The sequence below is a fragment of the Anomaloglossus baeobatrachus genome, chromosome 9, assembly GCF_048569485.1.
Source record: "Anomaloglossus baeobatrachus isolate aAnoBae1 chromosome 9, aAnoBae1.hap1, whole genome shotgun sequence".
NCBI lineage: Eukaryota > Metazoa > Chordata > Amphibia > Anura > Aromobatidae > Anomaloglossus > Anomaloglossus baeobatrachus.
The window spans coordinates 217,271,614-217,299,603 of NC_134361.1; the positions used below are offsets into that span (position 1 = coordinate 217,271,614).

At 46.9% G+C, this 27,990-nt stretch overlaps 2 protein-coding genes across 5 annotated transcripts in view; one reads left to right on the forward strand and one right to left on the reverse strand.

The window, feature by feature from the left end:
• The window catches only part of RNF208 (ring finger protein 208), a 158,504-nt gene that overhangs the window by 65,652 nt on the left and 64,862 nt on the right, over nt 1-27,990 (reverse strand). The window lies entirely within an intron of this gene.
• Nucleotides 13,950-27,923, forward strand: CYSRT1 (cysteine rich tail 1). Of its 4 annotated transcripts, none has more exons than XM_075324496.1 (2): nt 13,950-14,019; nt 25,532-27,923. In XM_075324496.1, exon 2 carries the CDS (start codon nt 25,595-25,597, stop codon nt 25,991-25,993), a length of 399 nt encoding a protein of 132 aa, XP_075180611.1. In that variant the 5' UTR covers nt 13,950-14,019; nt 25,532-25,594; the 3' UTR covers nt 25,994-27,923. The 4 variants fall into 4 exon arrangements, with proteins under 4 accessions (XP_075180611.1, XP_075180612.1, XP_075180608.1 ...); XM_075324497.1 differs by lacking the exon at nt 13,950-14,019 and adding an exon at nt 16,418-16,439; XM_075324493.1 differs by lacking the exon at nt 13,950-14,019 and adding an exon at nt 19,524-19,643.

Sequence of the window (27,990 nt, forward strand, 5' to 3'; positions counted from 1 at the left end):
TCCTCCTCCCGGAATCCCCTGTACAGTAGGAAGCTTTTCACGGTTATTTCTTCTGCACAATGATCTGAAGACAGGAAGCTGCCGCCGCTGATCCTTCTGCCATATAACAATACATATATCCGCATTCCTTATATATGGACCCCACTCCCTTTCCTAACAATCACCATTCTGTGACATGGGCCCCATATGCCGCCTATATTGGTAATCGCTCGTCCGGTGACTTCCCTCCTGCTCTGCTGCCCGTGCATTCACTGCAGTTATGCTCCTGAACCAGGAGGCTCAGGATGAGCAGTACTTCATGTCCGGCCCTGATAAGAGATTGCTGCAGAACATGGCAGCTCTTCTCCCCATCAGCCGCAGACTGCGGAGCCTCCTGGATTATTTCACAGCCCAATTAAACCGCTCTGGTGTAAAATTAATGCTATAAGGATCCTGAGCCGCGTTTATTCCCCGCATATTATTTTTCCAACTGTCACCTCTAATTTTCCCGACCATTTCAGAACGGCTCTAATTAGGCGTTGGGAGAGCAATTAGTCCGGACTGTGAGGCTGACGGGAGACGGGGGGCTGCGTCCACGCTCTGCCAGAAAGAGGGGGGCCTGGACTTCATTATCAGCTGCGGAGAGGATGTATCAGCGGATGAACAACCGGAGTGATGGCAGGTGCCGGGGCTCATACACACCAAGGGCAAGGAACAACCGGAGTGAGGGCAGGTGCCGGGGCTCATACACACCGAGGGCAAGGAACAACCGGAGTGAGGGCAGGTGCCGGGGCTCATACACACCGAGGGCAAGGAACAACCGGAGTGAGGGCAGGTGCCGGGGCTCATACACACCGAGGGCAAGGAACAACCGGAGTGAGGGGAGGTGCCGGGGCTCATACACACCGAGGGCAAGGAACAACCGGAGTGAGAGCAGGTGCCGGGGCTCATACACACTGAGGGCAAGGAACAACCGGAGTGAGGGCAGGTGCCGGGGCTCATACACACCGAGGGCAAGGAACAACCGGAGTGAGGGCAGGTGCCGGGGCTCATACACACTGAGGGCAAGGAACAACCGGAGTGAGGGCAGGTGCCGGGGCTCATACACACCAAGGGCAAGGAACAACCGGTGTGAGGGCAGGTGCCGGGGCTCATACACACTGAGGGCAAGGAAGAACCGGAGTGAGGGGAGGTCCCGGGGCTCATACACACTGAGGGCAAGGAACAACCGGAGTGAGGGCAGGTGCCGGGTTTCATACACACCGAGGACAAGGAACAACCTGAGTGAGGGCAGGTGCCGGGGCTCATACACACCGAGGGCAAGGAACAACCGGAGTGAGGGCAGGTGCCGGGGCTCATACACACCGAGGGCAAGGAACAACCGGAGTGAGGGCAGGTACCGGGGCTCATACACACCGAGGGCAAGGAACAACCGGAGTGAGGGCAGGTGCCGGGGCTCATACACACCGAGGGCAAGGAACAACCGGAGTGAGGGCAGGTGCCGGGGCTCATACACACCAAGGGCAAGGAACAACCGGAGTGAGGGCAGGTGCCGGGGCTCATACACACTGAGGGCAAGGAACAACCGGAGTGAGGGGAGGTCCCGGGGCTCATACACACTGAGGGCAAGGAACAACCGGAGTGAGGGGAGGTCCCGGGGCTCGTACACACTGAGGGCAAGGAACAACCGGAGTGAGGGCAGGTGCCGGGGCTCATACACACCGAGGGCAAGGAACAACCGGAGTGAGGGGAGGTGCCGGGGCTCGTACACACTGAGGGCAGTGATACCCCGGTGGGCGGCGGGACACCAAGGAGCGAATATCTGTGACTTGGGATAACACAGATCATCCGAGTTCACTGAGCGCTCCCCTAATAATCATCCTCTTCATGGTCTATTCGGATTGTAAAATAATACAATGAAAAGTTTTGCAACTTTGTTATAAACTTTAACTGTTTGTTTCTCAGAGATCAGTTATTAACTGTTTGTTTCTCAGAGATCAGTTATTAACTGTTTGTTTCTCAACATTTAAAGCCCTCTGCTGTCAGTGAATGGATACATTGTATCAATTCCTGCCCTCACCTGATCTTTTACAGCTGAGACTTTGTATCCAACCATTATGTTTGGCACTGTGTCCGTCCAGGCTGTCCGCTCACAGAGGATTGCTCAGACTGGATACAATAAAGTTAAATAAAAGGAAACCCCAGCGCTAACAGTCTTTGCCCCTCCCCCACAGAACACACTGGACATTACCTTGGATCCCCCATGTTTGCTCGGTGGGTTTCATCCGTTCTCCTCGCAATCTAATGATAATGGCGCAGTCAGAACAATGTATTCGAGGAAGTGCATCGTGTGACCTCACCGGTTAGGTAAGAGTGTGGTTAGTGGTGTAACCTGCAGCCACTCCACATCTACATCTACAAGCACTCAGGACCATGATGCTTTGCAACAAAGAAGGAACTGGGGGAGAATAACCAGTCTGAATATCCAAAAATGATGCTGGTCCTGGTAGACGAGTATTGTTGGAGTTTCCCTTTAATTTTCACTGGATGTTTTTTTTTCTTTTATTGATGATGATGATGATGATGATGATGATGATGATGATGATGATGATGAGTTGCAGTATAGGAACCTCCATTAATGTTACTAACGTTGCAAAAGTTTCTCACGTTCCGATTTCTGTAATCCACAGTTTGCCTGTGCTCTGCGCCACCTAGTGGTGAAAAGCACAAAGTTCACAGTGTGAGTAGAACCAGCAGAGTTTCCTGTTTTAGCTGTGTGTTTAGGGTCATTGTCTTGTTGAAAGGTGAAAATTCAGCCAAGTCTGAGGTCGGGAGCATCTGGAAGAGGTTTTCTTCCAGGATATCTCTGTACTTGGCCGCATTCATCTTTCCTTCTATTGCAACCAGTCGTCCTGTCCCTGCCCCCATAGCATGATGCTGCCACCACCATGTTTCACTGTGGGAATTGTATTGGGCAGGTGATGAGCAGTGCCTGGTTTACTCTACACATACTGCTTAAAATTATCACCAAAAGTTCTATCTTTGTCTAATCAGACCAGAGAATCTTATTTCTCATAGTCTGGGAGTCCTTCTTGTGTTTTTTTGCTAAGTTTAATCTGCCCAATTTCTAGAGTAAGGTAATCTTCTCTGATGAGTCTAATTTCCAGCTTTGCCCAATACCGGGTCGTCTCATGGTTAGACGGAGACCTGGAGAGGCGTACAAGCCGCAGTGTCTTGCACCCTCTGTGATATTTGGTGGCGGATCGGTGATGATCTGGGGATGCTTCAGCAAGGCTGGAATTGGGCAGATCAAACTTTGCGAAGGACGTATGAATCAAGCCGCATACAAGGTTATCCTGGAAAAACCGTTCTTCCTTCTGCTCAGGCAATGTACCCCAACTCTGAGGACTGGTTTTTCCAGCAGGACAATGCGCCATGTCACACAGCTAGGTCAATCAATGTGTGGATGAAGGACCACCACATCAAAACCCTGTCATGGCCAGCCCAATCTCCAGACCTGAACCCCATTGAAAACCTCTGGAATGTAATCAAGAGGAAGATGGACAGTCACAAGCCATCAAACAAAGAACTACTTCCATTTTTGCACCAGGAGTGGCATAAGGTCACCCAAAAGCAGTGACAGACTGGTGGAAAGCGGCCAAGACGCAGGAAAGCTGGGATTAACAATCATGGTTATTCCACAAAATATTGATTTCTGAATCTTCCTGAGATAAAACATTATTAGTATTGTTGTTTCTAAATGATAAGGAACTTGTTTTCTTTGCATTATTTGTGCATTGTTCTGTTATTTTCACCATTTCTCATTTTCAGAAAATAAATAAAAACTATGCATTTTACATGTATTGCTTGGAAATTCGGAGACATCGTCAGTAGTTTATAAAAGAAAAGAACAATTTACATTTTACTCAAAAATATAAAGAGAAAAATCAGAAAAACTGAAAATTTTCCAGCGGTCTCTTAATTTTTGCCAGAGCTGTATTTCCCCTATCATGGGCCCATGCTGGTATATATGTCCTCCCATCATGGGCACATCCTGGTGTATATGTCCTCCCATCATGGGCCCATCCTGGTGTATATGCCTCCCATCATGGGCCCATCCTGGCGTATATGTCCTCCCATCATGGGCCCATCTTTGTGTATATTTCCCCCATCATGGGCCCATCTTGGTGTATATTTCCCCCATCATGGGCCCATCTTGGTGTATATTTCCCCCATCATGGGCCCATCCTGGTGTATATGTCCTCCCATCATGGGCCCATCCTGGTGTATATGTCCTCCCATCATGGGCCCATCCTGGTGTATATGTCCTCCCATCATGGGCCCATCCTGGTGTATATGTCCTCCCATCATGGGCCCATCCTGGTGTATATGTCCTCCCATCATGGGCCCATCCTGGTGTATATGCCTCTCATCATGGGCCCATCTTGGTGTATATTTCCCCCATCATGGGCCCATCCTGGTGTATATGCCTCCCACCATGGGCCCATCCTGGTATATATGCCTCCCACCATTGGCCCATCCTGGTGTATATGCCTCGCACCATGGGCCCATCCTGGTGTATATGCCTCCCACAATGGGCCCATCCTGAAGTATATGCCTCCCATCATGGGCACATCCTGGTGTATATGCCTGCCATCATGGGCCCATCCTGGTGTATATGCCTCCCATCATGGGCCCATCCTGGTGTATATGCCTCCCATCATGAGCCCATCCTGGCGTATATGTCCTCCCATCATGGGCTCATCTTAGTGTATATTTCCCCCATCATGGGCCCATCTTGGTGTATATTTCCTCCATCATGGGCCCATCCTGGTGTATAGGTCCTCCCATCATGGGCCCATCCTGGTGTATATGCCTCCCATCATGGGCCCATCCTGGTGTATATGCCTCCCACCATCGGCCCATCCTGGTGTATATGCCTCCCACAATGGGCCCATCCTGGTGTATATGTCCTCCCATCACGCCGCACACATAAATAAAAATAATTGATTATACCCCCCATCCCTTGGCGTGCGGTGTCTTGTTTTGATGTTGGTAACTGACGTCAGCGTGTAAGCGGGACATCGCAAGACATCACTGCTCCCTGATACACGCAGACGTCAGCTGCCATGATATTCACTGCTCCCCATGCCTGGGCCTGGGATTATGAGCGTGGGGAGCAGTGAAATTTAATTCTTTTTATTATCCCCAGCGCCGGATCCTGCCTCCTGTGACCCACTCCCTCGAAGCAGCCCCCGGCCACAACCACAGCCAGGTTCATCCGGATTATAAGACGTATCCCCCACTTTCCTCCAACATTTTATTGGGCAAAAAGTGCCTCTTATAGTCTGAAAAATGTGGTACATATTTTATAAAAGTAACACAACATTGTAGTGTATGTTAGTTAGATGGCCTTCATTTTAGCAATTCCTAATTGATGTGTTACCCATAGCAATGCCAGTAATACCCACAAGGTGGCGCACACGACAAGTGCATCCTCTGTACATTGTGGCAGTTATGCCGCAGTCACACGCTCAGGAACATGTCTGCAGAATAATGAACGTGTCACATATCCTGAAGTCCACAGTTGCGTGTCACGTGCTAAAAAGTCACCAAATGTCTCCACTGAATTAGGGATAATCGCTCTGTGCCCTGCAGAAAAGTAAACTTTTACTTCTACATCAGCCACAGATTTGATCAAAATGATTACCATGTGAATACAACCTTACCAATCTATAAGGTATAAGGTATGGGTGCCGGTGGTTGGCTGTAGTAAAGGATAGGGGTGCCGTGGTATAGGTTATGGGTGCTGAGCTTGGCTGTGGTATAAGGTAGGGGTGCCATGGTTGGCTGTGGTATACGGTAGGGGAGCCATTATTGGCTGTGGTATATGGTAGGAGCGCCATTGTTGGCTGTGGTATACGGTAGGGGCGCCATGGTTGGCTGTGGTATACAGTAGGGGAGCCTTTATTGGCTGTGGTATACGGTAGGAGCGCCATGGTTGGCTGTGGTATAAGGTAGGGGCGCCATGGTTGGCTGTGGTGTACGGTAGAGGAGCCATAGTTGGCTGTGATATACGGTAGGGGCGCCATGGTTGGCTGTGGTATACGGTAGGGGCGCCATGGTTGGCTGTGGTGTACGGTAGGGGCGCCATGGTTGGCTCTGGTGTACGGTAGGGGCGCCATGGTTGGCTGTGGTGTACGGTAGGGGCGCCATAGTTGGCTGTGGTATACGGTAGGGGCGCCATGGTTGGCTGTGGTATACGGTAGGGGCGCCATGGTTGGCTTGTATACGGTAGGGGCGCCATGGTTGGCTGTGGTGTACAGTAGGGGCGCCATGGTTGGCTCTGGTGTACGGTAGGGGCGCCATGGTTGGCTGTGGTGTACGGTAGGGGCGCCATAGTTGGCTGTGGTATACGGTAGGGGCGCCATGGTTGGCTGTGGTATATGGTAGGGGCGCCATGGTTGGCTTGTATACGGTAGGGGCGCCATGGTTGGCTGTGGTGTACGGTAGGGGCGCCATGGTTGGCTCTGGTGTACGGTAGGGGCGCCATGGTTGGCTGTGGTGTACGGTAGGGGCGCCATAGTTGGCTGTGGTATACGGTAGGGGCGCCATGGTTGGCTGTGGTATATGGTAGGGGCGCCATGGTTGGCTTGTATACGGTAGGGGCGCCATGGTTGTGTCACGTCCCCACCGAAGCCCGCTCCTGCGACTTCTGCTCTGATCGCCAGACGCCGCCGTGTTCCCACCATGGATAGTGCTGGTGATGGGACAGGAGTCGGTGCCCGTGGCTCTGCGGAGCACAGGCTCTGCTCATCCACTAGGCTGGGTTTCCCTGGAATCTGCAGTACCACTGTCTGACTGTAGGTGGCGTGTGTGTCTTCCAGCTGAAGTTGCCAACATTCACCTGCAGTCAATGGGAAGACACCACACCCTTCTTATTCCCCCTCCAGTCACATGACCACTGCCAGAGATAGATCTGTACTCCTGGTTCATGTGCTGTTTGTATTGTGATGCCTGTGTGCTGACCTTTGCTTGTTTTTTGACTACCCTCCTGCCGGTCGTTTTTGTACCTTGCTGCCAGTTCCGGATTTGACCTCTGCTTTGTCTCCTCACTACGCCCTCGCCTGCCGATTCGGTTCCTGTTTTGCATCTCCTGGTTTTTGACCCTGCCTGACACCACGGACTACAGCCTGCCACAGGTAGTGATCTCTGGGGCTCTGTGTACTTCCACATCCCTGTATAGGGGTTAAAGGGATGCAGAGTTCTTGGGGTCCTGCTTTGTGAGCGGCTTTTCTCTAGACTCCCCATTACAGCCAGTCTGAGTCTGTGGCTCCAATCAGGCATTACAGGTTGGCTGTGGTGTACGGTAGGGGTGCCATAGTTGGCTGTGGTATACGGTAGGGGCGCCATGGTTGGCTGTGGTGTACGGTAGGGGCGCCATGGTTGGCTGTGGTGTACGGTAGGGGTGCCATAGTTGGCTGTGGTATACGGTAGGGGCGCCATGGTTGGCTGTGGTGTACGGTAGGGGCGCCATGGTTGGCTGTGGTGTACGGTAGGGGCGCCATGGTTGGCTGTGGTGTACGGTAGGGGTGCCATGGTTGGCTGTGGTGTACGGTAGAGGCGCCATGGTTGGCTGTGGTATACGGTAGGAGCGCCATGGTTGGCTGTGGTATACGGTAGGGGCGCAATGGTTGGCTGTGGTGTACGGTAGGGGCGCCATGGTTGGCTGTGGTGTACGGTAGGGGCGCCATGGTTGGCTGTGGTATACGGTAGGGGCGCCATGGTTGGCTGTGGTATACGGTAGGGGCGCCATGGTTGGCTGTGGTATACGGTAGGGGCGCCATGGTTGGCTGTGGTATACGGTAGGGGCGCCGTGGTTGGCTGTGGTATACGGTAGGGGCGCTGTGGTTGGCTGTGGTATACGGTAGGGGCGCCATGGTTGGCTGTGGTATACGGTAGGGGCGCCATGGTTGGCTGTGGTATACGGTAGGGGCGCCGTGGTTGGCTGTGGTATACGGTAGGGGCGCTGTGGTTGGCTGTGGTATACGGTAGGGGCGCAATGGTTGGCTGTGGTATACAGTAGGGGCGCAATGGTTGGCTGTGGTGTATGAAAACTGTATTTGGGTCGCATATAAGTGAAGATGTAAAAAGCATTAATTCTCTTTCCATTGGTGGGATAACCACAGTGACTGATAATAACTTGCTGCGCTGCCTCTGTGTATTGTAGATGTATGAAGAAAAAAGGATATTGTCACACTACAGTCATATAAACCAACAATGGAGCCTTGTACAATGCGGGCGCGTCACAGAGATGCTCAGTGTCACATAACGACCAGATAATCTGCACCGACCACATACCAGACGAGCCACAGACACAACGCAACCTCCTCACCGCATGACTCTGCTTAAAGGGACAATCACCTGTATAAGAATAATAGGAGAGGAAGAGGACGGGAATATCCCAGGATCGTGTGTAGTCACATTACCACAGGGATTGTATTATGTTATATTACATCCTTGTACATAGGGGGCAGTATTATAGTAGTTATATTCTTGTACATAGGAGCAGTATTCTAGTAGTTATATTCTTGTACATAGGAGCAGTATTATAGTAGTTATATTCTTGTACATAGGAGCAGTATTATAGTAGTTATATTCTTGTACATAGGGACAGTATTATAGTAGTTATATTCTTGTACATAGGGGCAGTATGATAGTAGTTATATTCTTGTACATAGGAGCAGTATTATAGTAGTTATATTCTTGTACATAGGGGCAGTATTATAGTAGTTATATTCTTGTACATAGGGGCAGTATTATAGCAGTTATATTCTTGTACATAGGGGGTAGTATTATAGTAGTTATATTCTTGTACATAGGAGCAGTATTATAGTAGTTATATTCTTGTACATAGGGACAGTATTATAGTAGTTATATTCTTGTACATAGGGGCAGTATTATAGTAGTTATATTCTTGTACATAGGGGGCAGTATTATAGTAGTTATATTCTTGTACATAGGAGCAGTATTATAGTAGTTATATCCTTGTACATAGGGGTAGTATTATAGTAGTTATATTCTTGTACATAGGGGCAGTACTATAGTAGTTATATTCTTGTATATAGGGGGCAGTATTATAGTAGTTATATTCTTGTATATAGGGGACAGTATTATAGTAGTTATATTCTTGTATATAGGGGGCAGTATTATAGTAGTTATATTCTTGTACATAGGGGGCAGTATTATAGTAGTTATATTCTTGTACATAGGGGGCAGTATTATAGTAGTTATATTCTTGTACATAGGGGGCAGTATTATAGTAGTTATATTCTTGTACATAGGGGCAGTATTATAGCAGTTATATTCTTGTACATAGGGGGTAGTATTATAGTAGTTATATTCTTGTACATAGGAGCAGTATTATAGTAGTTATATTCTTGTACATAGGGACAGTATTATAGTAGTTATATTCTTGTACATAGGGGCAGTATTATAGTAGTTATATTCTTGTACATAGGGGGCAGTATTATAGTAGTTATATTCTTGTACATAGGAGCAGTATTATAGTAGTTATATCCTTGTACATAGGGGTAGTATTATAGTAGTTATATTCTTGTACATAGGGGCAGTACTATAGTAGTTATATTCTTGTATATAGGGGGCAGTATTATAGTAGTTATATTCTTGTATATAGGGGACAGTATTATAGTAGTTATATTCTTGTATATAGGGGGCAGTATTATAGTAGTTATATTCTTGTACATAGGGGGCAGTATTATAGTAGTTATATTCTTGTACATAGGGGGCAGTATTATAGTAGTTATATTCTTGTACATAGGGGGCAGTATTATAGTAGTTATATTCTTGTACATAGGGGGCAGTATTATAGTAGTTATATTCTTGTACATAGGGGGCAGTATTATAGTAGTTATATTCTTGTACATAGGGGCAGTATTATAGTAGTTATATTCTTGTATATAGGGGGCAGTATTATAGTAGTTATATTCTTGTACATAGGGGCAGTATTATAGTAGTTATATTCTTGTACATAGGGGCAGTATTATAGTAGTTATATTCTTGTACATAGGGAGCAGTATTATAGTAGTTATATTCTTGTACATAGGGACAGTATTATAGTAATTATATTCTTGTACATAGGGGGCAGTATTATAGTAGTTATATTCTTGTACATAGGGGGCAGTATTATAGTAGTTATATTCTTGTACATAGGGACAGTATTATAGTAATTATATTCTTGTACATAGGGGGCAGTATTATAGTAGTTATATTCTTGTACATAGGGGGCAGTATTATAGTAGTTATATTCTTGTACATAGGGGGCAGTATTATAGTAGTTATATTCTTGTACATAGGGGGCAGTATTATAGTAGTTATATTCTTGTACATAGGGGGCAGTATTATAGTAGTTATATTCTTGTTCTCCTTCCATGGTTTACACAGGAGTATATGTATTTACACATTTTACCATTTAGCTCAGTAGTTTTTACTGTATTATCGATGTTGATTTTGCAGAGATTTCTTTCTAAAGCTTCCATCAAAGACATTTTCTATATCTCTATCATGTGACAGGAATGTTATCTTCATTATTGTTTGTTGTGCATTTGATATAAAACATGTATTATGAAAATAAGGTTTATTTTATGTAAACAGAGTGAAACAATATTAAATATCAACCCTAAAGCAATAATAGAGAAAGATAGGCTAGATATCAACTCTTTGTCTTGTCAAACAGGATCTGTATGCTAGACATTGAGGCATCTACATCCCCAAATATCTTACATGTCAGGCACTGATTACTAGTTTACTTTGTTGACCTCTCATGTACTACAACACTGCTTTAGTTACATCCAGCAAGAAACCACATATTTAGCAAATAACTGCCAAACAGAATCCTATGTCACTGCCCCATGGACTATATATTACATGAATAAGCAAATTCTGTAACGGTTATATTCCAGTACATAGGAGCAGTATTATAGTAGTTATATTCTTGTGCTGCCTTTATGTACAGGAATATAACTACTATAATACTGCCCCCTATGTACAGGAATATAACTACTATAATACTGTCCCCTATGTACAAGAATATAACTACTATAATACTGCCCCCTATATACAAGAATATAACTACTATAATACTGCCCCCTATGTACAAGAATATAACTACTATAATACTACCCCCTATGTACAAGAATATAACTACTATAATACTGTCCCCTATGTACAAGAATATAACTACTATAATACTGCCCCCTATGTACAGGAATATAACTACTATAATACTGCCCCCTATGTACAAGAATATAACTACTATAATACTGCTCCTATGTACAAGAATATAACTACTATAATACTGCTCCTATGTACAAGAATATAACTACTATAATACTGCTCCTATGTACAAGAATATAACTACTATAATACTGCCCCTATGTACAAGAATATAACTACTATAATACTGCCCCTATGTACAAGAATATAGCTACTATAATACTGCCTCCTATGTACAGGAATATAACTACTATAATACTGCCCCCTATGTACAAGAATATAACTATTATAATACTGCTCCTATGTACAAGAATATAACTACTATAAGGCTAAGTTCACACGCTGCATTTTTTTGACGCTGCGTTTTTGGCCGCTAAAAACGCACCCGCGGCCAAAAAACGCGCATGCGTTTTTGCCGCGATTTGGTGCGTTTTTGGCTGCGTTTTTGATCTCTGCGTTTTGCTGCGTTTTTCCAATGCATTGCATGGGGGGAAAACGCAGAAAAACGCAGGGAAGAATTGACATGTCCATTTTTTTTTTTAGGCTCAAAAACGCAGCTTAAAAAAAAAGTTGTGTGCGGACAGCAAAAATGAAAGCGCATAGACTTTGCTGGGGAAGCAAAGTCATGCAGTTTTGAGGCCAAAAACGCGCAAAAACGCTGCGAAAAACGCACTGTGTGAACTTACCCTAATACTGCCCTTATGCACAGGAATATAACTACTATAATACTGCTCCTATGTACAAGAATATAACTACTATAATACTGCTCCTATGTACAGGACTATAACTACTATAATACTGCTCCTATGTACAAGAATATAACTACTATAATACTGCCCCTATGAACAAGAATATAAGTACTATAATACTGCCCCTATGTACAAGAATATAACTACTATAATACTGCTCCTATGTACAAGAATATAACTACTATAATACTGCTCCTATGTACAAGAATATAACTACTATAATACTGCCCCTATGAACAAGAATATAAGTACTATAATACTGCCCCTATGTACAGGAATATAACTACTATAATACTGCTCCTATATACAAGAATATAACTACTATAATACTGCCCCTATGTACAAGAATATAACTACTATAATACTGTGCCCTATGTACAAGAATATAAGTACTATAATACTGCTCCTATGTACAAGAATATAACTACTATAATACTGCTCCTATGTACAAGAATATAACTACTATAATACTGCTCCTATGTACAAGAATATAACTACTATAATACTGCTCCTATGTACAAGAATATAACTACTATAATACTGCCTCTATGTACAAGAATATAACTACTATAATACTGCCTCTATGTACAAGAATATAACTACTATAATACTGCCCCTATGTACAAGAATATAACTACTATAATACTGCCCCTATATACAAGAATATAACTACTATAATACTGCCTCTATGTACAAGAATATAACTACTATAATACTGCCTCTATGTACAAGAATATAACTACTATAATATTGCCCCTATGTACAAGAATATAACTACTATAATACTGCCCCTATGTACAAGAATATAACTACTATAATACTGCCCCTATGTACAGGAATATAACTACTATAATACTGCCCCCTATATACAAGAATATAACTACTATAATACTACTCCTATGTACAAGAATATAACTACTATAATACTGCTCCTATGTACAAGAAACTAACTACTATAATACTGTGCCCTATGTACAAGAATATAACTACTATAATACTGCCTCTATGTACAAGAATATAACTACTATAATACTGCCTCTATGTACAAGAATATAACTACTATAATACTGCCCCTATGTACAAGAATATAACTACTATAATACTGCCCCTATATACAAGAATATAACTACTATAATACTGCCTCTATGTACAAGAATATAACTACTATAATACTGCCCCTATGTACAAGAATATAACTACTATAATACTGCCCCTATATACAAGAATATAACTACTATAATACTGCCTCTATGTACAAGAATATAACTACTATAATACTGCCCCTATGTACAAGAATATAACTACTATAATATTGCCCCTATATACAAGAATATAACTACTATAATACTGCCCCCTATATACAAGAATATAACTACTATAATACTGCCCCTATATACAAGAATATAACTACTATAATACTGCCTCTATGTACAAGAATATAACTACTATAATACTGCCCCTATGTACAAGAATATAACTACTATAATATTGCCCCTATATACAAGAATATAACTACTATAATACTGCCCCCTATATACAAGAATATAACTACTATAATACTGCTCCTATGTACAAGAATATAACTACTATAATACTGCTCCTATATACAAGAATATAACTACTATAATACTGCCCCCTATGTACTAGTTTATAGTAAATTGTGTAAGCTTTTAACACATTGTTATTCAATTTTCAGACGTTTTTATTTGTTATATAACTGCGCAGATTAGTAATAATGTGCTGTACATTAGTGACACGTGACTTCATTCTCGGTGTCTTGTTATTGGCAGATTATGTTTATCATACTGTGATTCAGCGCTCAGTTGTGCACTGTGTGACCGCTGCTGATGTAATGGATATAACGATCGCAGGCTAGTTGTGTGATTGGCTGATAATGAACTCCTGTATATTATACATAGTATTGTACTGTAATGTATCTACCATATAAACCGAGCGCTCCACTCATCTGGATGAAGGGTAGGCCTGGATGGTGAAGGTACGGTGCCATACTCATACTCATTGTGTACTCCTTTATATATATTTTCATGTGTTTTATGCTCTTTTGGACTTTGGGACATTTATACAAGGCCTTGAAAGTGTGGACTATTTGTGTTTAGAACGGCTGTTCTCTGGTGGGAGGGGGTCGGCCGGGGGTCTACACTCTGGTATCTAGTGCTCTGCCACTAAGAGTTTCCCATAAGGAAACAATAGCCATATATCCTTTATATATACACAGAGCAGACTGCTGGGACTTGTAGTGCATCTCTATAAAGGCAAATCCCTCCGCCTTTGAGAGGGGTATACCTCGTATGAGACCCTCCCCCATTAGATAATCTGGCTTTACACTTGACTTGTCTCATCCATTCACAGGGACCACATTGTAGGAAATGACTAATGGTGTAAAAGTAATCCTACCTGCTCCATCAGGTCCTGTTATTAGTATTTCAGAATGACTGAATGGACTCAGAGGTTACATGGAGCCCCCCGGACTAGGAATCCTGAGGGTCTCATCCCCATAACTGAACCAAGGGTAACTGCCAACACCGTTCAAAGCAGGGGCCAAACCGTGACCTCAGCTTCAATACCCGTAAGGACAAAATATGGGCACACGTCCAAAGCACTTAATGCTCCCAAAGTCTACTAAGCTGCCCGCTATACCCGTCCCTGTCTGCTATAATACTAGCTATAGGCTGGATGCTATTGCAACGGGAGTGCGGTGAAATGACCATCTGTCTATCCTCAGTGGTGCTGACAGGAGCAGTGGAGAAGTGTCACACTGACTCAGGACCATCTCCTGCGAGACTTCAGAAGTGAGAGCAGGGCCAGCAGCGCGGGTGTGACTCCGGGGCTTCCACCATCACTTTCTGCACAAGGTTACACTGGGAACAGAATTGTGCCTACTCAGCCCCCAATTTGGGTTGTGCCTGCACTGATGTCCCTGGCTACCATGACTATGATGTGGGCGCATACTGCGGCTGCGCAACTGACAGTGCCGCAGTGCATTGTGGGATATGGTTACATCCGCAACTGGCAATTATGTATGTACTGTAGATATCTAATTCCTAATATTAGAGACCCCCTTTACCAGCTACAGTCTTACCAGCCACAGTGCCCCAGTGCCTAGGATAAGGATTAGCCACAGTACCCCAGAGCCAGCCACAATGCTCCAGTACCAATCACACTGCCCCAGGACCAGCTACAGTACTCCAGTGCAGACCATGGTGCTCCTAAACTACCACAGTGCCCCAGGACCAGCCATGGTCCAGGACTACCTACAGTGCCCCAAGACCAGCCACAGTGCTCCAGCGCCTACGATAAGGATTAGCCACAGGACTGGCCACAGTGCTCCAGTACCAGCAACAGTACTCCAGTGCCAACCATAGTGCCCCGAGACTAGCCACAGTGCCCCAGGACCAGCCTTAGTGCCTTGGGACCAGCCATGATCCAGGAATACCTACAGTGCCCCAGGACTATGTACAGTTCCCCAATTTCAGCCACAGTGCCCCAGAACCGACCACAGTACTTCAGTACTGGCCACAGTGCCCAAATACTGGCTCCAATGCCAGCCACAGTGACTCAGGACCGGACAAAGTGTCCCATTGCCAGCCAAAGCTCCCCATTACTAGCCACAGTGCCAGCCACAGTACCTCAGGACCATCCACAGTGCCCCAGTACCAGCCACTGTACCGCAGGACCAGCCACAGTACCTCAGGACCATCCACAGTGCCCCAGTACCAGCCACTGTACCGCAGGACCAGAGACAGTACCTCAGGACCATCCACAGTGCCCCAGTACCAGCCACTGTACCGCAGGACCAGCCACAGTACCCCAGCGCACTTGAACTTTGTTCCTGGAGATTTCCGAGCCTCGTAGACTATGATGGGGATGTGAACCTGGACAGAACGGTTGTGCTCCAACACTGGCAAATAACCTGTATATTTACCAGGGCTGTAGCTATGGGGGGCTGTCAGTGTAAGGGGTCTGGAGGCCAGAGGGATGGGGGATACACACAATCACGTGTAGGCCTGGCTAAGTATAAACTTCTTGCAGTGAACTGAGCGTTTGCCCAAGGTGATGGGGACCGAGCAATGGCTCCGCTGTGGCCAAAGTTCATATCGGACATTGGTCGCCCCCATCCTCTGGACCAGTTGCCCCCCCCCCTGGAGCTGTGGAGGTGGGATGTGTTGTGTACACAGGGGAAGTCAGGTCACAATGGAAGAAATGACACCTCATCAGGTGGAGATTGGGGTGGAGTGAGATTGTATCAGCAGAGAGAGTCCCGCCCGTTGATAACCCCGGGTCCTGTGGTAACAGCGATGTAAGGTGTCGGACCACATTCCTGCAGGGCCAGGACGGGCAGCGGTTGGTGAAGTTCCCGGATTTCGCAGTTCTCTTCATCAGTGACGTCTTCATCAGGTGAGGAATGCAGAGCGACGACTCTGCCCGCAAGGAACGGTGACACTCAGCCCGAATATTAACCATGTTTAAAAATTATCTCTTCCTGTGAAAGCTGATTGACAACTAGAAGATCCGCCAGTATACGTTTGCACAGGTTGTCGGGGGGCGGGGGGGTGGCAGGAGACTGCAGCAGGGAAAGGCCATAGGGGCGTTTATATTATTTGTGGGCCAATATCAGTGTTTGCTTCAATAAAATTTATTTACAAAGTCTGAGCACAAAAAAATGTGTCATTAAACTTTAACAACTCCCTGATTCTCAGGGAAACAAAGATCAGGCAGATCGAGTTCAACATGCCCAATCACTGCCTCTGCTGATGGAGGTATCTAGCATCAGCCTACTCCCCTTTCTATGGCTTTTCATAGTGCCCCTCGCCATGTCATCATTGTTCTTTTAATTTTCTACAACCAGGGTCAGGGAATGCTGGGAGTTGTAGTTTCATAAGGAGCACTGCAGGTTGTTGGCCCAGTTCTATAGAAGCAGAGATGACAGGCACTGAACGCTGCACACTGGGGAGAGCGGACACAATGCATCCTACTGTTACAAAAGTAACAATATCGCGCACGACACAATGCGACAATGTGAGGATTAACATTCCTGCAATAATGCACTGAGCGCTGTACAGCGGAGACACAACAATGATACATGGGTGAACATGCTCCTAGGGCATCTCCTCATGTATCCTACATGCACTCGGCTGTGCAGCACCAAATCGGTGAATGGGACGGAGTCAATTCTCTTTTTCATGCTGCGGAAAATGTCCTACATTGCGTCTCTGAAATCTAAGGCCTGTCCCTTTATGTTCCAGATGTCCGTGTGTAAGAGAGAATGTGTGTAAAGTTGGCACCTTTTCCATAGTGTTTTAAGCTGCTTTCACACATCCGGTTTTTGCTGTGCGGCACAATCCGGCACTTTGCAGAAAAAACGCAACCGTTTTTTTTTTGCCATCGGTTGCGAGGTTTTTTTGCATAGACTTACATTAGTGCCATATTGTGCCTCATGGGCTTGCGTTCCGTCCGGTTTTTGCCGCATGCGCCAGATTTAGCCGATGCGGCGGCCGGATGGAAAGTTGCCTGGCACGTTTTTTGTCCGGCAAAAAAAACCGATGCGGCACGATTTGCAATGCATGCCTATGGACGCCGCATGCGTTTTTTTCCCACTGCGCATGCTCAGTAGCCTGCCGCAAGCGTCAAAAACCGGACGGGCTGCATGTAAAAAACGTATGCAAAGGATGCGGTTTTGTCGCCGCATCCGTTGCATAGGTTTTAGAGCCGGATTGGCCGGCTCTGATAAAACCGGATGTGTGAAAGCAGCCTTACCATGCTGCACCAGTCCTGAAGGGAACGTGCCCGGAGCGGAGGTTACATGTTGAGTATTTGCAGCAGATTTTGTTGCCGAAAGTTCTCAAAATTCTTGCACCAAAATCTGCACTTGCGTGAATTCACCTTTGCGCTGTTGTTCACACTTCAGCCATGTTGCATTTTTTGTTGCCATTTTTACAAGTATCTGTGAAAATGCAATTGACAAAAAAAAAAAAAAAGCATCATTGCAGGGTACATCCAGGACGGGTGTAATGTAATCTGCAGCATCATATGCTGGTGCTATAAGGCCCCGTTCACACGCAGAGTATTTGGTGAATTTTTTTTTTACCTCCGTATGTGTAGCCAAAACCAGGAGAGGGTGATAAATACAGAAATGGTGCCCGGGTTTCTATTCTACTTTTCCTCTGATTCCTCCACTCCTGGTTTGCACTATAAATACTGCTGTAAAAACTGAACACGTACTGAACGTGTGGACGAAGCCTAAGTTAGGGGGTAGTGATTTTTTTTTTTTTTTTTTTTTTAAATGTAGATTTTTTCAGCAGAAAATATACTGGAAAAAACGTTTCTTTAAAAAAAAAAATAAAAAATAAAATATATATCATTGTCTGTACATATCCCCTCTTAATTGTAAAGCGCTGCGGAATATGTTGGCGCTATAGAAATAAAACTTATTATATATATATTTTTTTTTATTCTTTATAATAAATTTATATATAAAATGAAATTATAATTAATATATATGTGTGTAAAAATAAAAAAATATTATAAAAAATTATATTATTTATATATATATATATATATATATATAATATTTTTTTTATTATATTATATGTTTTGTTGCAATTACATTATCTTTGGATTTGGATGTTTTTGGGTCAGGAGATGGGTTCTGCTTGATTTGGGAGTCATGTTTCCATTCACACGGACTGATGTGCCTCAAAATGATCAATACCAAAAATTGCGGAAACCACTTCAAAATTCACAAATGGAAGGAAAAAGTGGAACCATGCGGACTACAAGCGGCTTCAGTTTTTTTCACGTGAATTTTGGAGCAGAATCTCTTCTAAAATCCATATCTAAACCTCTGCAGCGCATCCTCGCCATGGGCGCGTATTCTGTATCCTGAGACGTCACTACTGTGTATGTTGGCTGTCAGATATTATTCATACTGGAGTTTCCGGTCAATACCTGACATTTCGGCTACGTGTAGACGTTGAGTATTTGGTTGCAGAAGTTTCTGCATCTCTTGGAAGGAAAAACGCAGCGGTGAAACACGAGTTTTTGCATGTGTTTTTCAATTGAATTCAATGGATGAAAAACGCTGAAATAATTGACAGCTGCAGATTATTTTTTGCGCCAAATCTGCAAGGAATTCTCATAGACTTTATTAGCACCAGGATTTTCTTGCAGTTTTCTAACAAAACTGCACTAAAAATGCACGGTGTGGATTATGCAGTGACTGACGGGCGGTCACAGGTGTCTTGCTTGGGTCAGCACACGGTATGTAACACTATCAGGGGTGCAGGCGATCACCATACGTGTGTGTGGATACGGATCGTGCCCTCCCCGCCCTGCAGCCCGTCGGCTGATTTTTGCATTGTCAATAAGCTCCTATGGCTCCCTATACTGAGCTATGTGAAACCTGCGTCACACCCTCCTGCTGCAGAAACTCACCTCCTCCCCTCCCCCTCCAGGAGAAAAGTCAGCAGCAGGTGGAACAGTTTCATTGCTCAGCTGCTCTTCCCTGGGAACGTTCTGCTTTCTATGGTCGTACAGGACGGGACAACGAAGACCCCGCTACCCCCAAAATACCCCCCTGGCCGTGGAATGACTGCAGCACAGGTGAGACCCTGCCTCCCCCCCCCATCCCTCCTTGTGACAGGTGTATCTATATCCCTGTGCTTTAAACTTTACTAAGGTTATAGATTGTAATGTCAAAATTTATAGAAAGCCACAAAACTGATCAGAGGTGAGAAGCCGGAGGTCACCTGAGGCACAGGACGCTATATCCCGTGTTTGCGCTTATAATATGACCTGCCCTTTGCCCTCGCAGCGCACTGCGCTCTCCCTATCTCATTGCACTGTGATCTTTCGGGTTTGCTTGGTAGAAGCAGGGTCGGACGTGTCACTGGGGCCCAAGAGATGAGGGGGCCACAATCGCCCCCAAAGCAGGAGGAATTGTACATTGTGAGGCGCTATTGGACTTCAAAAGGCCCGTCCGTATACTGTTCCTGCACAGGGGCCCTATTCTGTCAGTGTCCGCCAATGGGCAGAAGGAAATGTAATGTATAAAGGCTGAGGTTATAATGGCCGTCATCTAATCTGGCCCCTTCCCATGTCAGACTGGTCACCTTAGCTTTGATGTTCTCCATTATTTATTTATATCATTATATATTATTTCGGCAGAACATTCTAGAACATTTGTCGGTGTTGTGACCACTGATCCTTCCCGCAGAGGATTTGCTACATTCAAATAATTCACATCAGATGTAATGCAAATGTGGACGGATTTACCTATGAGTAATGTCAGCCCTGTGACCTCACTGTGCCTCTGCTGGGGCTGGGGGCCGATGCCGGTGGGTTTAGGTGCCATGACCTGTGCACTCTGACTGTAGGGCTGATGTAATTCCTGTTACTATATGACCCGTTATCAGGGGATGTGCACACAATGCGTTTTTGAGGCAGAATTTGCTGAAAAAGCGCCACGGAAAAATGAACCCGGAGACTCTCCCACCAGCCGGCATCCAAAGAGGCAGTTCATGAGGCTCCTGTCTGGTGGCCATGGACTAGTTACTCCTGTGGCCGCTGGACCGGGGTCCTGTGAAGTTATTTGCTCATCTCTAATCACTGGTCATGGGTCCCTGTGCTCAGCTTAATGTTGGGGCTACATCCACAGTGAAGGACAATAGTGGTGCAAACCATATACTCCTCACCCTGTTCACAGCCGGCGTCGCCAGTGCCGCTCTGGCCCACCACACCGGGAGCAGCCGGCGTCGCCAGTGCCGCTCTGGCCCACCACACCGGGAGCAGCCGGCGTCGCCAGTGCCGCTCTGGCCCACCACACCGGGAGCAGCCGGCGTCGCCAGTGCCGCTCTGGCCCACCACACCGGGAGCAGCCGGCCTCGCCAGTGCCACTCTGGCCCACCACACCGGGAGCAGCCGGCGTCGCCAGTGCCGCTCTGGCCCACCACACCGGGAGCAGCCGGCCTCGCCAGTGCCGCTCTGACACCCCCACACCTCCATGTGTAATTGAAGGGGAAAGGGAAGAATAGACCCGTCCAGTGCATTATTTATCCAGTGTCGGATCTCGTTACTGTGTAATGAGCTGAACCTTCGTTTGTGTAATTGTCGCCAGTGATGGACGGGTCGTTATCTTGTATTGAAGGTGAAATATTCTCACATTGGCAAATACCAGAGCAGGATTTATAACCCATGACTGAAGGTCAGTATTTTCCAGGTCAAATTGGCTGATAACAGGGAGAAATGCTGTGTATTCCCCTGTCCTATCCTCTGCACAGGGTCCTGTGAATAATCTGTCCTCTTTAGTAACAATGGCAGCTGCGCACAATGGCGTCTCTAATCCTCTACCTGAGGTGGATCACTTTGCTTCTCCCGCGGTGTCGTGGCCTCGAGTCCTTCCTGACTGGATCCATTACATAACCCTGAGCCATCGCATTGTGCCGTAATAGCTGCTAATGACGCCAGGGATTTACAGGTTTCCTCACTAGTCATCCCTCTGACAGCGCAATCCTCCGAGCGTTCATACAGGACGGCCGCCATTGCTGATGATGTCACACCCCATGATGTCATGATGCCAGTACTGACACATGGCTAGGGATGGGCCACTACTGACATAGGCACTCTCCAGGAGTATGGACGAGGCAGCACTATGATGGAATAGGAAGGTCTAACAGGTAGCACAGTATGGCACCATTATTGGTGTGCAAGCTCCATGTGGTGGTTGGCACTATGATGCTATTCAGGACTGTTTGGAATATTACCCCTCCACCATAATAAAATGCCAATAAAATTATTAGGAGGCCATTGACTATCCCATGTGTCCTGCCGATCCGCTGCCCATTATTACGTGTCACCGGCAGCAGCCGCACAGGTAATGGCTGAAGTCTGCTCGGCTGCTGTGTGTCAGTGTGGTCATGGAAGGGAACGCTCCTGCACACATCGCACGCACGACATATTAGCATTAAGAACTGGTCGTCCTGAATATAACCAGTTTGGGCGACTTAATGGCGGTAGATGAGATTTTTATCATGTAAGCTGCCATCCTGCCCGGCCTGTTTCTCTTGATTTTATTGTGCCGCTGCCCCTCATCCTGCCCGGCCTGTGCATCCTGGTCTTATTGTGACGCTGCCCCATCTTGCCTGGTCTGTACCTCCCGATCTTATTGTGGCGCTGCCCCCCATTCTGCATGGGCCCTTCCTCCTAATCATATTGTGGTGCTGCCCCCCATTCTGCCTGCTCCTTCCTCCCGATCTTATTGTGGCGCTGCCCCCCATTCTGCCCGGGCCTGTGCCACTTGATCATATTGTGGTGCTGCCCCCCATTCTGCCTGGGCCCTTCCTCCTGATCATATTGTGGTGCTGCCCCCCCATTCTGCCTGGGCCCTTCCTCCTGATCATATTGTGGTGCTGCCCCCTATTCTGCCTGGGCCCTTCCTCCTGATCATATTGTGGTGCTGCCCCCTATTCTGCCTGGGCCCTTCCTCCTGATCATATTGTGTTGCTGCCCCCCATTCTGCTTGGGCCCCTTCCTCCTGATCATATTGTGGTGCTGCCCCCCATTCTGCCTGCCCCTTCCTCCTGATCATATTGTGGCACTGCCCCCCATTCTGCTTGGCCCCTTCCTCCTGATCATATTGTGGCGCTGCCCCCCATCCTCCTGATCATATTGTGGTGCTGCCCCCCCATTCTGCCTGGGCCCTTCTTCCTGATCATATTGTGGCGCTGCCCCCTATTCTGCCTGCTCCTTCCTCCCGATCTTATTGTGGCGCTGCCCCCCATTCTGCCTGGCCCCTTCCTCCTGATCATATTGTGACGCTGCCCCCCATTCTGCCCGGGCCTGTGCCACTTGATCATATTGTGGCGCTGCCCCCCATTCTGCCCGGGCCTGTGCCACTTGATCATATTGTGGTGCTGCCCCCCATTCTGCCTGGGCCCTTCCTCCTGATCATATTGTGGTGCTGCCCCCCCATTCTGCCTGGGCCCTTCCTCCTGAACATATTGTGGTGCTGCCCCCTATTCTGCCTGGGCCCTTCCTCCTGATCATATTGTGGTGCTGCCCCCTATTCTGCCTGGACCCCTTCCACCTGATCATATTGTGTTGCTGCCCCCCATTCTGCTTGGGCCCCTTCCTCCTGATCATATTGTGGTGCTGCCCCCCATTCTGCCTGCCCCTTCCTCCTGATCAGATTGTGGCACTGCCCCCCATTCTGCTTGGCCCCTTCCTCCTGATCATATTGTGGCGCTGCCCCCCATCCTCCTGATCATATTGTGGTGCTGCCCCCCCATTCTGCCTGGGCCCTTCTTCCTGATCATATTGTGGCGCTGCCCCCTATTCTGCCTGGCCCCTTCCTCCTGATCATATTGTGGCACTGCCCCCCATTCTGCCTGGCCCCTTCCTCCTGATCTTATTGTGGCGCTGCCCCCCATTCTGCCTGGCCCCTTCCTCCTGATCATATTGTGGTGCTGCCCCCCATTCTGACTGGCCCCTTCCACCTGATCATATTGTGACGCTGCCCCCCCATTCTGCCTGCTCCTTCCTCCCGATCTTATTGTGGCGCTGCCCCCCATTCTGCCCGGGCCTGTGCCACTTGATCATATTGTGGTGCTGCCCCCTATTCTGCCTGGGCCCTTCCTCCTGATCATATTGTGGTGCTGCCCCCCATTCTGCCTGGCCCCTTCCTCCTGATCATATTGTGGCACTGCCCCCCATTCTGCCTGGCCCCTTCCACCTGATCATATTGTGACGCTGCCCCCCATTCTGCATGGGCCCTTCCTCCTAATCATATTGTGGTGCTGCCCCCCATTCTGCCTGCTCCTTCCTCCCGATCTTATTGTGGCGCTGCCCCCCATTCTGCCCGGGCCTGTGCCACTTGATCATATTGTGGTGCTGCCCCCCATTCTGCCTGGGCCCTTCCTCCTGATCATATTGTGGTGCTGCCCCCCATTCTGCCTAGGCCCTTCCTCCTGATCATATTGTGGCACTGCCCCCCATTCTGCCTGATTACAATAGGGTAATTTGCATACAATTGTATCCTGGGAATCCCACAATTAGTAGGGTCAGACAACAAACAACGTTGTTCTTGTGACTTCTGCATAATAAGTGCCTACAATAAACAGAACTTGCACTCTCTGGGCAGATACCTAAGGTGATAGTTTCCACTGATAATCTCAGGTGTATGGGGGATGGGCTGTCTCAGTGGAGATCAGTGGCTCTTCTGCTTCTTGTCAGCCACTTGTTCATGTGCAGGAAAATATTTTTGTGTGTGTAATAAATATATATATGCCATCAGTGGTAACATATTACACGTGAAATGCTTAGATACACGGCTCAGCAGACGGTATCATTGATGCGTGGGATCAAAGTGAGAACAGAATGGTGAGGGGAGTCCCTGAAGCCCCGGGCTCCGGCTGTCCTGCACCCCAGTATTTGCAGGGTGCACCTGCATTGTGTTCAGGGTTATTGGCTCCGGTAAAACCTATAAGTAAACAGGCTGCGCGGAGGACGCAGGGAGTGTACGTCATACAGATCAGGGCGGGCGAGCAGATCCTCTACGTCAGAATACGGCCATCATCTGTTCACCTCCCGATCAATAATGCTCCACCTCGGTGTCAGATAATCCTGTAATAATCTGGAGCAGCCATCGCCACCGGGCTGTGGAGATAAAGAACCAATAATGACACGATGACCTGGTTTCCTTCCCTTGCCCACGCCTCGGTGACTCAAGGAGATACAGAATATTCTAATGTTATCTTAGGTTTGGAAGTTTCGCAGGAGTGGCCGAGGATTAGGAATATACATTACACTTCGCATCCCGTCCATCTCAGGGACGGGTGCACGACATGAGGGGGCGCAGGGGGACCTCAAGGGTGACCCGCGACTAACAAGGTACGCAGCTCATCCCGTACCAAAAGGTGCCAAACTCCATCATTTGTAGCCACTTAACTTGTTTGGTGGTAATGCTCATTACGTATTAGTATTATATTCATAAAGGCTGAGAATATAGAAATAAGCGGTGAAACTGATCGGATTTGGTGAATAATTTCCATGTTTTATCCTGCGTCCCGGTGAAATCCTCCACATTACAGCACAATGTGCATTGTTAAGAGTTAATTGGTCTCTAAGACGCTTCGATGATTTGAGTAAAATGAAACAAAGCGTATTGTTGGCCCATTTCTGTGCTCCTCTTGTGCTGCACCCGTTCTCTGGAATGCTCTTTCCAAGTTGCACGAAAGTTCTAAAGAGTTAATCTTCAAAAATGTTACAATATTGACTAGAACGTGCAAACATATAGATGTTTCTGGGTGTGAGGGGTTGAGTACCTCTCGCTACTTTTATGGACCAATGAACTATGAAATGGTAAGTTTGTGGCATTAGTAACACAGCTGGAATGTCGGGTTCATAGTCTCCTTTTATAAATAATCCTGTGCCGTCACTTGTTTAGGTTCTGTAATGGCTGCAGATCTAATCCTCCCCGTTTTTCGTCCGTACAGGTATTGATCTCCTTGAAGACACATTGGCTGCTTAACTGAAATCGGAGGACTATCGACTCCAAGATGGATAAAGGAGACGGCGTCCAGAATCCTTATGCCAACGTCAACATCCCTCGAGCGCAGCTGAAGAGCAGCTTTGTCCGGAACACTCTCGGCGAGGACCTCGATGGTGTGGTCATCACCAACCCCTCCGCGGTGCCAACGTACCCCTCCTACGTCACACAGGACGGCTACAGCAACAACAACTCTGACAATAAAATCCGCACACAGGAGTCGTGGAGAAGACCGTACAACCCGTACGGCAACGATAAACCTCAAAACGGAGGCCACAGCGACGCCATGTACACCATCGACCTGGAAAAGCACTACAAAGAAGTGAACGTGGAGGAGACGCCGTGCTGCTGCTATCCGTGCTGTAAGTGCTGTCCGTGCTGCCGGAGGTCCTGCTGCGTCATCTCCTAATACTCGGCCGCCCCCTTCCCGAGCCACAAAACCAAAAAAAAAGATCGAATGGACTCCGCGGGAGAAATGTGCCGGCTTGGTGCATTGGACAGTAATGGACCTTCGCTTGTCCACCAAAATCCAAGATGACCATCGTCATCCTCTTCGAGTTCTCTGGTTATGGCACCGTCCAGCTTGTGTCCACTGCTGCGGTGCAGTCACTTGCCAAATTGTTAGTGATATCCGAAAAGCAAAATGATTGAGTCCAATGGATCATTGTTTTATTTTTTATTGTAATGATATAGTATTGTAATGCCAACATCTGTCCAACTTTCAAGAAAGATTGACTTTGGACATCCATTCCTAATCCCCCCCCCCCTTTTAAGTTGTTTCGTTTGTACCAATTTAAAGGAGATGTTCACTTTTATCCAATGCTGTCCATACGGGCAAAATATATCTTTTTAGACCTATCCAGAATCTACTTTATGCAGGACGTGAAGACCCTATAACAGGGGTCGGGAACCTTTTTGGCTGAGAGAGCGCCATGAATGCCACATATGTTAGAATGTAATTCCGTGAGAGCCATACTCGCCAAGGGGGAGCGGCAGTGGTGGAGCGGCTCCGAAGGTCCCGGAGGCAGACTAGGCGATGCTGCGGGCACGGAGGAGGGGGTGTCGCAGCTCAAAAGGGCCAGTGTGCGGAGAGCCGGCGATACTGCTGCGGACTCGTGGGGTGTTACTGCGGCGGGCGCCTTTGATCTGCCAGCGGGCTCAGAAGAGGGGGGTGTTTTGGCTCAGTGTGCGGCAGTGGAGGTTCGGTGGTACTGAGGACCATTGATCTGTCGGCAGGCTGCTTTGAATCTCCCGCAGTTGACAAGGTTGACTTTAGAAAAAAAAAAATGGCCGCGGCGCGTACGCAGATTGACACAATGGACTTCAAAAAAATGGCCGCGGGGTCCTATCTGTGGACGTGCAGTCTCCGCGGCCATTTTCTTGAAGTTATCTCGTCCACTGTGGGAGATTCAAAGCAGCCCACAGATCAATGGTGCCCACCGCCGTGACACCCCATAGTATTACCAACTCTGCACCAACACTGCTGCCCCAGTAAGCCATATGCGGTTTCTAAGACTCACCCAAATAACCCCCCCCCCCTCCAATAAGCCATATACGGTTTTTAAGACTCACCCAAAGAGCATCTTACAAACCAGAAGATTTGTCTGTGAGCCAGATGCGACCATCATTGCCACATCTGGCTTGCGAACCATAGGTTCCCGACCCCTGCCCTATGTCAAATCCGTCTTTACCAATATCAAGTAGAGACCAGACCAAACAAAAAAAAAAATAATACCCCAGAAAGTGCAAAGTGAACATCCCCTTTAAGTCTTCTGCTCTCAGTATTTCATTCATGCAGCACTCCGGTAGCAGATCAGATGTGAATATCTGGCTTTAAATCTGCAAATTTGAAGGAACAATATTTTAGGAGAATGACGACGGAAGTTGAAAAGATGGAAGTCGCGCATTTTCTAAACTGAATATATGTTTTTAATTATTTTTTTTTTTGTAGATATAAGAATAATGTATATTTGTACTTTCTGGTAGAATGTAAGGGAGTAAAGGACTAGGAAATTTGGCAGGATTCATCACAGAATTTTAAAGTCACATTGCCCGTCATAGACTCCAGAGATGCACAATGGGGACGCATGGCTGACGGAGCGTCTCCTCCTCATCTATAGAGACGTATCGGCCATGTGAAATAATGATTAATGCAAAATCTTCAATAATTGGCGCTCCTGATTAACACAGAGGATTCACCGGGCAATAGAGATGGAGCTTCTCAGGGCTACAAAGTGTTAATATATGGCCTTTATAATGAAGCCAGCTCTTGTGTGCAATGCCATTACCTTTTTATATGACTTTAGCTTTAATTAAATATGATACGGTAAAATGACAAATGTGTTTTCTACTTGTTTCCAGATAGACTCCGACCGTATATCCATTGTCCCATTCACTTCAATAGGA

Excerpts from the sequence above, each read along its gene's own strand:
- CYSRT1 (XM_075324496.1), top strand. The coding sequence starts at position 25,595 with ATGGATAAAGGAGACGGCGTCCAGAATCCTTATGCCAACGTCAACATC.